This window comes from Pleurodeles waltl, chromosome 5 (assembly GCF_031143425.1).
Source record: "Pleurodeles waltl isolate 20211129_DDA chromosome 5, aPleWal1.hap1.20221129, whole genome shotgun sequence".
NCBI lineage: Eukaryota > Metazoa > Chordata > Amphibia > Caudata > Salamandridae > Pleurodeles > Pleurodeles waltl.
The window spans coordinates 1,801,602,387-1,801,615,372 of NC_090444.1; the positions used below are offsets into that span (position 1 = coordinate 1,801,602,387).

A 12,986-nucleotide genomic window follows, 5' to 3' on the forward strand; every position below is an offset into this window, starting at 1 on the left:
CCAACTACCAGCCCATCACATCTACCATTCATTGGCAAGATCACTGAAAAAGCAGTTCATGTTCAACTCTAAGAGCACGTCAATGCTAGTCATTTCATGCATGACTAACAATCTGGCTGCAGACCGTGCTGCAGCACGGATACCTTTACCTTACGCATCATAGACCATGCCCAATTGACTAAAGGTGAAGATGAAGATGATCCCTGTCTCTGAATATTGCTGGACATCTTAGTTGCTTTCAATACAGTTGAACATCCCTCCTTTACACAAACGCTGGACTCTCAAACGGGATTCACCAGCAATGCTCTTCATTGGTTCTCCTCCTGCCTTTCCAACCAACACCAGTTTGTTCACACGGGCGCCTCCAGGTCCTAAAAGATCCCCATCACCTGCGGAACTTCCAGGGGGTTCCATACGGTCTCCTGTAATTGTCAACTGCTACACGGAGCTGCTGTGTGCTCTACTCCTAGATAACAGGAGTTGCAGGGAAAGGATTAGGGTTCACCAATATGCCAGTGATGCACAACTTTACTTGAAAGTCTCCTCTGCTTCAGACATCCAGTGCCGCAAATACTGCATGCACATCATCCAGACCTGGATGTCCAGCGACTACATAAAGTTCAACCCAAAACAGAATTCCCATTACTTGCCGAACACGACTCACTGACAAACCTGGACGATTTTCAGCTCAAACTTTCACGGAATGCCAAATCACTTGGATTCACCTTGGACACTAATCTTCGCCTCAGGGTAGACAATGCAAAAAAAGACAAAGAGAATGTGGTCCCCAGTCTCTCGTCTAAAGAGAGTGAAACTGTTTCTTCCAGAAAGTCTCTTCATGTACTGATACTCTCGCATTTGGTTGGTGATAATGCAATGCTTCCTGGTCTCACAGACTCCACACTGGCACGTCTGAATGGCATCCTACACATGCAGACCATCTCATTTAGGGTCTGAAGAAATATGATCTCATCTCCCCCATCCTCATAGAACTCCATTGGCTTGGCTTGCTGGGCCACACCAACTACAAAACCAACTGCATCATTTACAGATCCTTCACTACCAGCATCCCAGCTTGTGTTGTAGACAAACTTAGCATCTCTAGTGGTTCTAGGTACACCTGCAGCCAAGCCATCATCAGACTTCAGACTAAGAACTGTAAAACAGAAAATACAAGTAGTGACCTTTTCCATCTAAACAGCCTGGATCTGGAATAACATTTCTGCTTCCGTGAAGACCACCTCAAAGCTGCTCCAATTTAGGAAAATTTTAAATACTCACCTCTACAAGAAAAGAAAAAATCAGTGCATTAATTGTCCTTAACTCAATATCCCCTTCGATTACTCGTTGACTTTATGCTCGTCTTTGACCATGTACAGAGCTCTACTTCCTTATGGCTAGGTTCAAGCTATGGAAATACTATATGCAACCATACATGTACAGCACACTCAGACCTCCTATTGGCATTTGCTAAATGTAAATAAAGCTCTCATTTGGTCACCACCACAATGGTTGTGATGCCTCTTTATGGCGGGATACAGCTAACTCCATTCAGCCTTGTACTGAATACCACCCTCAGCTAAAGGAATAGTGTCTAGTCAGTTGAAATAAGAAGTGGCGGCTTTATTAAGAAACCCAGATTAGACCCTACTTCTTTGGTCAATTATAGGCCAATTACCCTTCCCCCTCTTCCTGCTAGCATTCAGAAAAATGAAGTGGCTACACCACCTACTGAGAAGATCACAATATTTGTTTCTTAATAGAAACATTTTAGATTATTATGGAAAGAAAAAATAATTTCTGGCATACAAATAGCAGTAGAGGAAGACCACATAAAAAACAGAAATATCCATAGGTACCACGTCAATCAATAATGCGTACCTGCTAGATCCCATGAAGAACCAACTCCTTACTCTATTAAACAGCATAAACATACGTGGCATACAAAGGCAAGCCACCATTCTACTAGCCAAGCTGAAGCAATCTTGCTATGGGCCTGTGCTTCTGCAGGCAGCCCTGGGTGTCACATTTGGGCTCCCAGGAACATGCATCTGTTTATACCTCTGAGCCACCCATTTGAAGTAGGAAGGTGTGCAGCTCTAGAGAGCATGGCTACATCGCATCGAGCCAGCAGGAGACCAAGATGTACCAGCACAGTTGGCTTCCAAGTCTTACAGTACGAGTAGCAACAAACCTCACGAATGAGTGAGACAAGTGTAGTTGTATGCATTACATCTCATTCTGGTGGAGGGCAGCTAGCCTGCTTTAGATCTCATTACAGCTAGGCAGATTTGAAGAGATGAAGTTACCTTTGTGATTGAGGTACAGCTCATTTGGGTCTGATGATTCTTTAGAAGCATGTGGGTTACGAGTGCATTTGATTTTCAGCTGGAACTGTAGGGTGTCTATTTCCGTTCCTTCCTCATCTCCTAGAGAAGCCAGGCAACGCAAACATAAATTAATCAAGAAGAACACATTAGCACATGAAGTGTGGCTGAGTGAAGACTGATGGAGGGAAAGCTCAGTGACAATTGCACATTTTAGATGTAATGTTTCAAAGGTATATTTCTCCAATTATGCATTAATTCTTGATTTGAACAGTTTCCTATTAGCTTTTTTAATGTAAGCCTCTCCTACTTACTGCGGTGACCAAGAGTGGTCATTCTCTTTTGCATCATGCATGTGAACAAAACCTGCAAGAGGCCATTCATAATAAATGCCATCCAAGTCTTATATCTAACTGAAAAAAACAAGCTCCCAGTTAGGGTTCCTTCTTAGGCACATACACAGTATTTTGCTATTAAAGGAGAATGTTCACATAAAAATAAAAAAAAGACTAAAATCCTTATCTAACTATCCAAACTTTATCTGCTCTAAAAAGCCTGGGACATCAGTTTGTTTAGTCTTGGAGGTACAAAGGACAAGCACATACACTTCTATCTGTCAACCCAAACGGAAGCGCCACCACCAAGTGGCATTAGGTTTCATGTGCCCTTTGATGAAGACATGCGAGGGTAGAGGTCGGGGGCGTTTCAGAGTGTATGGACTGAATGGTCATTGCAAATTCTTGACTGGTGATAGTGGGCCAGGTGGTCAGAGTGCTCCTCTGGTTGTGGGCAGAGATGGACAGACGGGCTACAAAGGTGGAAGGATCTGGTTAGGGCTTGAAGTTTCCATAAATGCTGGTGATTTGTGTTGCTGAAAAGTATGGACAGCTGGGAGCTTAGGTCCTGACTGGTGGAGCTAGCCGCCCAAGAGGTAAAGTCTTTCATTTTGTTAAAGGTTTCCTTGGAGCTTCTTTCGATGCGGTCAGTGAGCGCAGATCATTTGGTGGCTTCAATTTGCTGACGGTAGTGTCCGAGGGTGGATTTGTAGGCTTTCTTCTCAGTGTTATTCTGGCTGTCTCCATCTGTGTTCAAGTTGCTTGCAGTGGTGTTTGATGAGCCTCGGCTATTCCGTATACCAGCTTGCTTGCTGTCTGGTTTGTGTGGATTTGAGAGGAGCCAGGGTATCTAAGTAATCTAGGCATTGAAATTGGAGGTGGCATTGGGTAGGCTGTTACTGTGTAGTGACTGGTGGTGAAGGAGTTCAGAAGTCCAGTATGCGTCTGAGATCTTGTTCCAGTCCTGCTGTGAAGATTTGGCGATGGTGTTTTTGTGGTGGTGTGGGATGGGTATGCTGAAGTTGATGAGGGTGTGGTCCGAACAGGTGATCAGTGTGGGCTTGCCTACTGTGATGTTGCTGAAGTTGGTTAAGATGGGGTCCAGTAGATGTCCTGTGGAGTGTGTGTGGCCTTCCACTTTCTGCGTGAGTCCGAGTTCCGTGAGGTCTGATGCTCTCCAAAGCAAATCTTCAAACCTCAGTGTAGGAAGTTGGCTCTGTATGTGCTATTTCAAAGTAAGGAATAGCATGCACAGAGTCCAAGGGTTCCCCTTAGAGGTAAAATAGTGGTAAAAATAGATAATACTAATGCTCTATTTTGTGGTAGTGTGGTCGAGCAGTAGGCTTATCCAAGGAGTAGTGTTAAGCATTTGTTGTACATACACATAGACAATAAATGAGGTACACACACTCAGAGACAAATCCAGCCAATAGGTTTTTATATAGAAAAATATCTTTTCTTAGTTTATTTTAAGAACCACAGGTTCAAATTCTACATGTAATAGCTCATTCGAAAGGTATTGCAGGTAAGTACTTTAGGAACTTCAAATCATCAAAATTGCATGTATACTTTTCAAGTTATTGACAAATAGCTGTTTTAAAAGTGGACACTTAGTGCAATTTTCACAGTTCCTAGGGGAGGTAAGTTTTGATTAGTTTTACCCGGTAAGTAAGACGCTTACAGGGTTCAGTTCTTGGTCCAAGGTAGCCCACCGTTGGGGGTTCAGAGCAACCCCAAAGTCACCACACCAGCAGCTCAGGGCCGGTCAGGTGCAGAGTTCAAAGTGGTGCCCAAAACACATAGGCTAGAATGGAGAGAAGGGGGTGCCCCGGTTCCGGTCTGCTTGCAGGTAAGTACCCGCGTCTTCGGAGGGCAGACCAGGGGGGTTTTGTAGGGCACCGGGGGGGACACAAGTCCACACAGAAATTTCACCCTCAGCAGCGCGGGGGCGGCCGGGTGCAGTGTAGGAACAGGCGTCGGGTTCGCAATGTTAGTCTATGAGAGATCTCGGGATCTCTTCAGCGCTGCAGGCAGGCAAGGGGGGGATTCCTCGGGGAAACCTCCACTTGGGTAAGGGAGAGGGACTCCTGGGGGTCACTTCTCCAGTGAAAGTCCGGTCCTTCGGGTCCTGGGGGCTGCGGATGCAGGGTCTCTCCCAGGCGTCGGGACTTTAGGTTCAAGGAGTCGCGGTCAGGGGAAGCCTCGGGATTCCCTCTGCAGGCGGCGCTGTGGGGGCTCAGGGGGGACAGGTTTTGGTACTCACAGTATTAGAGTAGTCCTGGGGTCCCTCCTGAGGTGTCGGATCTCCACCAGCCGAGTCGGGGTCGCCGGGTGCAGTGTTGCAAGTCTCACGCTTCTTGCGGGGAGCTTGCAGGGTTCTTTAAAGCTGCTGGAAACAAAGTTGCAGCTTTTCTTGGAGCAGGTCCGCTGTCCTCGGGAGTTTCTTGTCTTTTCGAAGCAGGGGCAGTCCTCAGAGGATGTCGAGGTCGCTGGTCCCTTTGGAAGGCGTCGCTGGAGCAGGATCTTTGGAAGGCAGGAGACAGGCCGGTGAGTTTCTGGAGCCAAGGCAGTTGTCGTCTTCTGGTCTTCCGCTGCAGGGGTTTTCAGCTGGGCAGTCCTTCTTCTTGTAGTTGCAGGAATCTAATTTTCTAGGGTTCAGGGTAGCCCTTAAATACTAAATTTAAGGGCGTGTTTAGGTCTGGGGGGTTAGTAGCCAATGGCTACTAGCCCTGAGGGTGGGTACACCCTCTTTGTGCCTCCTCCCAAGGGGAGGGGGTCACAATCCTAACCCTATTGGGGGAATCCTCCATCTGCAAGATGGAGGATTTCTAAAAGTTAGAGTCACCTCAGCTCAGGACACCTTAGGGGCTGTCCTGACTGGCCAGTGACTCCTCCTTGTTATTCTCATTATTTTCTCCGGCCTTGCCGCCAAAAGTGGGGCCTGGCCGGAGGGGGCGGGCAACTCCACTAGCTGGAGTGTCCTGCTGGGTTGGCACAAAGGAGGTGAGCCTTTGAGGCTCACCGCCAGGTGTGACAATTCCTGCCTGGGAGAGGTGTTAGCATCTCCACCCAGTGCAGGCTTTGTTACTGGCCTCAGAGTGACAAAGGCACTCTCCCCATGGGGCCAGCAACATGTCTCGGTTTGTGGCAGGCTGCTAAAACTAGTCAGCCTACACAGATAGTCGGTTAAGTTTCAGGGGGCACCTCTAAGGTGCCCTCTGTGGTGTATTTTACAATAAAATGTACACTGGCATCAGTGTGCATTTATTGTGCTGAGAAGTTTGATACCAAACTTCCCAGTCTTCAGTGTAGCCATTATGGTGCTGTGGAGTTCGTGTTTGACAGACTCCCAGACCATATACTCTTATGGCTACCCTGCACTTACAATGTCTAAGGTTTTGTTTAGACACTGTAGGGGTACCCTGCTCATGCACTGGTACCCTCACCTATGGTATAGTGCACCCTGCCTTAGGGCTGTAAGGCCTGCTAGAGGGGTGTCTTACCTATACTGCATAGGCAGTGAGAGGCTGGCATGGCACCCTGAGGGGAGTGCCATGTCGACTTACTCATTTTGTTCTCACTAGCACACACAGGCTTGTAAGCAGTGTGTCTGTGCTGAGTGAGGGGTCTCTAGGGTGGCATAAGACATGCTGCAGCCCTTAGGGACCTTTCCTTGGCATCAGGGCCCTTGGTACTAGAAGTACCAGTTTACAAGGGACTTATCTGAATGCCAGGGTGTGCCAATTGTGGATACAATGGTACATTTTAGGTGAAGGAACACTGGTGCTGGGGCCTGGTTAGCAGGGTCCCAGCACGCTTCTCAGTCAAGTCAGCATCAGTATCAGGCAAAAAGTGGGGGGTAACTGCAACAGGGAGCCATTTCTTTACACTCAGTGTCCACCAGCTCACTTATTTCCCAATCCACCCTCAGTCTGAAGTAAAAGCATCTCAAATAAATCTCCAACACAGCTATAAAGCAGAACATTACAGCAGCAGCTTAGGGTCACACAGCTGCGATGATAATAAATGCTGTATGAGGAGTAAGACAGCAATATAAAAATGTACAAAGTATTAAATACATTTCAGATTCTTAGGCTATCACGTTCCAAGAGAGTCAGAAAGCAATTAACCACCGGAGCAACCTGTAGGTCTAAGATGCAGTGGTATCGTGTGAACAGACAACAGTGCTGAACCTAGTATCAATAAAAACAAATAGTTTGGTTTGGCAAGATAATTATGAATCTTATCAATTGGCAATCAATGAATAAAGAGTAAAGATATATTCCAGGGGCCATCCATGCAACAGAATGGTTTTAGGTCAGATTTACATAACATAAACAATAAGAACAAATTACTTATAGTTTTATAGAAAAACAGTGCTCAATAGTGTAAGTAATCACACTGTGCATAATGAGGCAAAAACGTAGAAAGATACAAGAGAGAGATAATATTTAACATATGGCGAAAGACAAAAATGGCCATGCCTAATTTCATATCTATTTGCGGTAGCGCATGCTTGATTATTGTAAAGAAATGGAAACGTTCAATGTTCCTTAGTGGTCATTAGGTTTTGGAAAGAGTTTTTATACCACAAAATGTCAACATTTCCACACTAACGTGGTTGGAGGGTCACATTAGGACAGAAAGAATTGTTTAAAGTATGATGTTGTTCGTAAAACATGCGAGATATGTTTTAAAATGTTACAAATGTTTTTCTTATTGCTGCTATTACAATATGTCTCTTAAAGAGTTATTTATACAATTACCCAAAACATTCAATGGCAAAGAAGTCTGGAATATAAGGGATAGGCAAAGGCAGGATAGAAAAAGAATAAGTGAGGCATCCTTGTGTGTGAAGTCACCTGGTGCTAGTTGTGATCAACAGACAGAAGGGATGTGTGAGGACCAGCTGAGGTTATGGCATTTTACAGGTATCCTATCAAGGCCATATGGTCCTTCTAGTACCTTATTTGAATCCTGATACCACTGGGAGGGGAAAGTAGAAAGTTAGGCTGTGGATAAATTTCCAATGATTACACAGATGGAAGCTCTATATAATTTGGTGGAGTTTTCACTTAGAAAAACAAAAACGTGAAGGCAAGAAGGCTCAAATTAATCCCAGTCACTCGTAATTGCTGAAGGCCGCATTCCAGCCCATCGTTGTTTGTTCACTGTGCTGTTGTGGCTGCAGGTCATACTTTCAGAAGCAGTTTTGTTGGAGGTATTTATATCAGTGCTTTACTTCAGGGGACCTCATTTCAGATGTATATCTTTTACATTGTCAAACAATTACTACAAATGCATGTAATTATCTAACTTCTCACCACCCCTTGACAACATCCATCACTGACCCTGCACAACCCCTATACACCGTCCACCCTGCCCCTTAAATGCTCATCATGTGTAAACTTCACCCTGAACCCTAGAAGCTCTTTCTACCCACTCAACACCACCTATCCCGAAACCAAAAAACACCTCACTACACCTAAAATGCACCTACCTCTGACCCCTAAATTACACCCATCCCTGAATCCTAAAAGCCCTTTCTACCCCTACACAACACTCATCCTTCAATCCCAAAACTATTCACTGCTCCTAAACTCCCCCATTCCTGAACCCTAAAAAACCCTTTCTATGCGAAACCCCACTCATCCCTAACCCATTAAAGCTCCTCACCACCCCCAAACTCTACCCATCCTGAACACAAAAAAAAAAGGTCACTGCCATTAAACACTGCCCATCCATGACCCCTAAAAACCCTCAACCGCCCCGAAACTGTCCATCCTGAACTCTAAAAACCCACTGCCATTAAACACCACCCATCCATGACCCTTAAAAACCCATTCCCCACCCCTAAACTCCACCCATCCCTGAACTCTAAAAAGAAACCTCACTACCATTAAACATCATCCATGATCCCCTAAAAACCCCTCACCACCCCTTAACCCTAAAAATCGCTTTCTACATCTAAACCCATCCTTGAATCCTTAAAAACCCCACCCAATCCTAAACCCCACCCAATCCTAAACCTAAAAAGCCTTCACTACTCCTTACCTCTACCCAGCACTGTATCGTAAAAACCCTCACCATCGCTAAACTCCTCCCATCTGTGAACCCTAAACAACCCTACACTCCATTCATCCCTGAACCCTAAAACACTTAATCTAATCACCAGTGAAACCTAAAACCCTCACAACGCCTAAACTCTAAGCATCCCTGAATCATAAAAACACCTTTATATGTGAGAACTCCACCCACTTCTGACCCCTAAAAATCCCCGCATCCCTAAATATTACCCATCCTTGAACCCAAAAAACCCTCACTAGTTCTAAACTACACTCAAGTTTAAATGTAATTTTGGATTTTCTATAAATTATCTTTCCTTTAAAATATTTCCTCTAATTTTCGATTTATTTGTATTCCTTTAAAATTGTCTGTCCTGAAGATTGTTTTTTCATATTTTGTTTTCCTCCTATGTAGTTTCTCAGTTTTTGGTTTTCCATTAATTTGCATGCATTGTCAGGAATACAGTCAAAATTACAAATACGTATAAAATGGTAGCTGGCAAAAAATATACAACCCCTCCTAAAATGGCCTAATAAGGATTAGCACATTGAAAATCTTGTACTCCAAGGTTTGTCATTGTGGAAAGCAACACAAAATATTTTGCCTACCACAATAATGTCTAAGATTCCATGAAATACTTCACCTATCTATAGACTAATGTGTGTAATATCTATCAAACCCTAAAGGCTGACAGGATTTAGCACATGCTTTTCACACACACAAAAAAAAAAACTTGATCTACTGCTTTTTTCATTACCTTTCATAATAAACAGATCAGACGTATGGCATAGAACGTAACTTTTACAATTAATCAATCAGGAATATAGCCTTTGTTGTTGACTTATCAAAAAACAAACTCAAGCCTATTGTATTGAGCACAAGCTTTCCCCAACTGCAATACTCATAAAATTACAAATATAAACACAATTACAGTTGACAAAACAATACATAGTCCTCCTCAGTTGGCTTAAGCGATTCTCACAGTGCAAATCTTCTATATGAAGGTTTTGTCAGCTGGTAATAACACATTGTTCACAACTGTATAAGCTGCTAGCACGCAGAAATTTGCTGCTGTGCCTCTGGTAACACACTTACTCCGCTTGCGTCCCTCCTGGGGAAAGATCGAATGGGAGACAACCCTTGGGGTCACTCACTGTGGGACTTAGATGGGAGGAGTGGAGGGAGCAGTGGGGTTGCAGGACGGAAGGGCACTTGTAACGGACTCCACGTTTGTTAACTGTTTCTGTAGTTATATTGCTCTGCATACTGTTAATGCTGAAACTTCACTTTGATATGATGCTATATGAGAAAGCTGACCATTGAGGGGATATCCCAGGGCAGCTTTAAGCTTGGCGAAACAATAGCACCGGACCAGGGACTGCGTAATAAATCCTAGGCTTGACACACTCCCCTCTTGTAGCTTTTAGACATCAATTGAAAGTATGTCTATTGTCAGTTAACACGTTCAACATCTACAAGTTGTGCTGGGAGTACTGTTCCCAGCTTCCCCTACTGCAATGTATGTCTGTACAATGTGCTTGTTTTACATGCCTGTAATGCAATTATAAATACGAAAATAACAAAAAGATGCAAGCAAAACAAGCATTTGCAATGCAACCGGTCTCGCGTTTGCTTGAGCTAGAGCAATTAGCATTGTAAACGCCTAACCGGACTTTTCTTGCCACATAAATTGAAAATGAAAATAAAACAGTTTCACATAACTAACTGGACTTTTCTTGCCATATAAACTGAAATGTAAGAGTTTCACATAAGTGAGCTGACGGCCGCCATCAACGCAAAGCAGACACACAAACGGAAATAAAAGTTCACTTGTAGTGAAACCTATCTGCAAAATTGCAATTATCCATGTACCCGGCAAAAGTGCAACTAACTATGTAACAGGGTCGATGTCATGCAAAGCGCTCAACTTCTGCGCTGTGAAAAAAAAAAGAGAAAAAGTAGTCCAGAAATCGAACGGAAAACGTGGAGCCTCGTATGTTTTCAGTTCTTGGTTGCTGCGCTCGAGGAGGGCTACACACCAGAAAAGTCATGACTTATGCATGCCTTTCACTAATGAAAGCAAGCAGATTTCAAAAGGCAAGCCCACGGACCAATGAAAGAAACTGACGTGACATGGGTGTGGTTTGAAGCCCAAACAGATTACAACACAGGACGGAGCGCTTTGCACTCGCCCGTAAAAATGAAGGAACAAATAATAAAAATAAAGGTTTTGTCAGCAAGGTTAACCAACACCAAAAATCTTGCCTGCTAGGGTAAACTGTGAGATTCTATGTAACAAAATACCAGTGTTTGGGCTTTACCCACAGTGTAATAACCCTCCCATATATGTATTAATTTTAACGTACGCTTTTCACAATAAATAAGTCAGACCTACTACCTTTGTCATAACCGATCAGTCCTATGGTACCTGACAAATTGCATAATTGGCACCATAACCCATTCAGTCCACCTGTATCGAGCATAAGCTTCCTAACAAGGCATAAAGTACTCTTTACAGTAGAAGCACGTGGCCTTCTGTCCAATAATGCTGTAGTTAAGGGATTCAACATGTGGGCAGATCTAAAGCCTCTTTCCAGTAGTGCTTCTTAAGCTGTTTTTTTTTTCTGGGAATCACGAAGTTTAGCAACTGCTGCACTGTGCAGCCATACCTAAAATGATGGGTTGAATGCTTGATTTAATCTCAACCATTGATAATTACTTGGGATGCATTCCTGTTTGTTTTTCTGCCCACTATGACACACCGGAAAGACTGTCCATATGTAAATTAAGCCTTGGGTAAAATGGTATACTTTACTTAGCAGAAACTGCACAAACTGCCTGTAAAATTATGCAAATTACACATTAGTACGCGAAATGCTGATCCGGTATTTCCCACTTTTTTAGTGCAAAATGCACTGCAACAACCCATTTCATGTTTATAATGTAAAAAAGTAAAGAGTACAAAAAAAAAAAACCAACCACACACACACTCACACAAAGTCACACACAATGCAAACAAGAGTCCCTACATGGTCCCATCACATGAGTTTTACCTGAACAAAATCTCAGTTATATGATGTGTCATGATTTCGGACATTTCACATAAGAATCTTAATGCAAAATGCCAGAAAATATAGAAGATTATGTTAGTGTAAACACAATTTTGCCCAGGCTTCCTGCAAATCGCCTTGGCTCTGCTTCAACAGGAGTCTAGCCCGAACCACCAAGCCTAGTCCCATCCTGATGGGAAGACAAGCCGCCCCAGTCCAGTTATGGCCTACTTGGGCTTCACCAGTGAACTGAAGCTTGAGTTATACCTCTAAGTTAACAGCAAACCCAGGCCTGGGCATACAATTTGGATGTGATCAAATAAAAAGCTCAGGAAGGGATAAGGATTACAACATAAGTAAAGCGTTCATTGTGTTACCACGGTGGCAGCAGAGGGTTCCTCGTGGGCTGAAGAGTCTTCTAAATGGGGTCTGGGATGCTCCACAACTATCCATATTTTTGGTGAAGGTATGCTTGTAGGAGGCTGGCCTGGCTTATAGTGGGTACCTTGTGGTACTTACATCTTGTGCCAGGTCCAGTGATCCCTTATTAGTAGAATAGAGGTGTTTCTAGCAGCTTAGGCTGTTAGAGGTAGCTATGGCAAAGCAGCTTAGGCTGAACTAGGAGACATGCAAAGCCCCTACTATACCACTTATATCATATACCACAATATCATAAGAAAACACAATACTCAGAGTTACTAAAAATAACGGTACTTTATTTTAGTGACAATATGCCAAAAGTATCTCAGAGGATACCCTCACTTAGGATGTGAGTAATATACACAAATTATATGTACACAAACCCAAAACAGGTAAGTAACAGTAAGAAAAGTAGTGCAAACAATGTAGAATCACAATCGGATGCAATACGTAGACAGAGGCCTAGGGGCAACACAAACCATATACTCCAAAAGTGGAATGCGAATCACGAATGGACCCCAGGCCTATAGGAGGTTGTAGAGGGTCGCTGGGACTGTGAGAAAACAGTAAGGGTGTCCATAATACCCACCCCAAGACCCTGAAAAGTAGGAGTAAAGTTACCCTACTACCCCAGAAAGACAGTATAGTCGAGATAGGGGATTCTGCAAGAACCACAACTGCTACCAAAGCACTGAAGACAGATTCCTGGACCTGAGGACCTGTAAAGGAAGGGGACCAAGTCCAAGAGTCACGCAAGTGTCCAGGGGGGGCAGGAGCCCACTAAACCC

The 12,986-nt window shown here is 43.9% G+C and overlaps 1 protein-coding gene across 1 annotated transcript in view; it reads right to left on the bottom strand.

Moving 5' to 3' along the window:
• The window catches only part of POLR1C (RNA polymerase I and III subunit C), an 86,179-nt gene that overhangs the window by 36,219 nt on the left and 36,974 nt on the right, over window positions 1-12,986 (bottom strand). Inside the window, exon 5 of the mRNA XM_069236257.1 lies at window positions 2,310-2,429. Within this exon, the coding sequence (XP_069092358.1) occupies window positions 2,310-2,429 (120 nt within the window). The remainder of the gene's footprint in view (window positions 1-2,309; window positions 2,430-12,986) is intronic.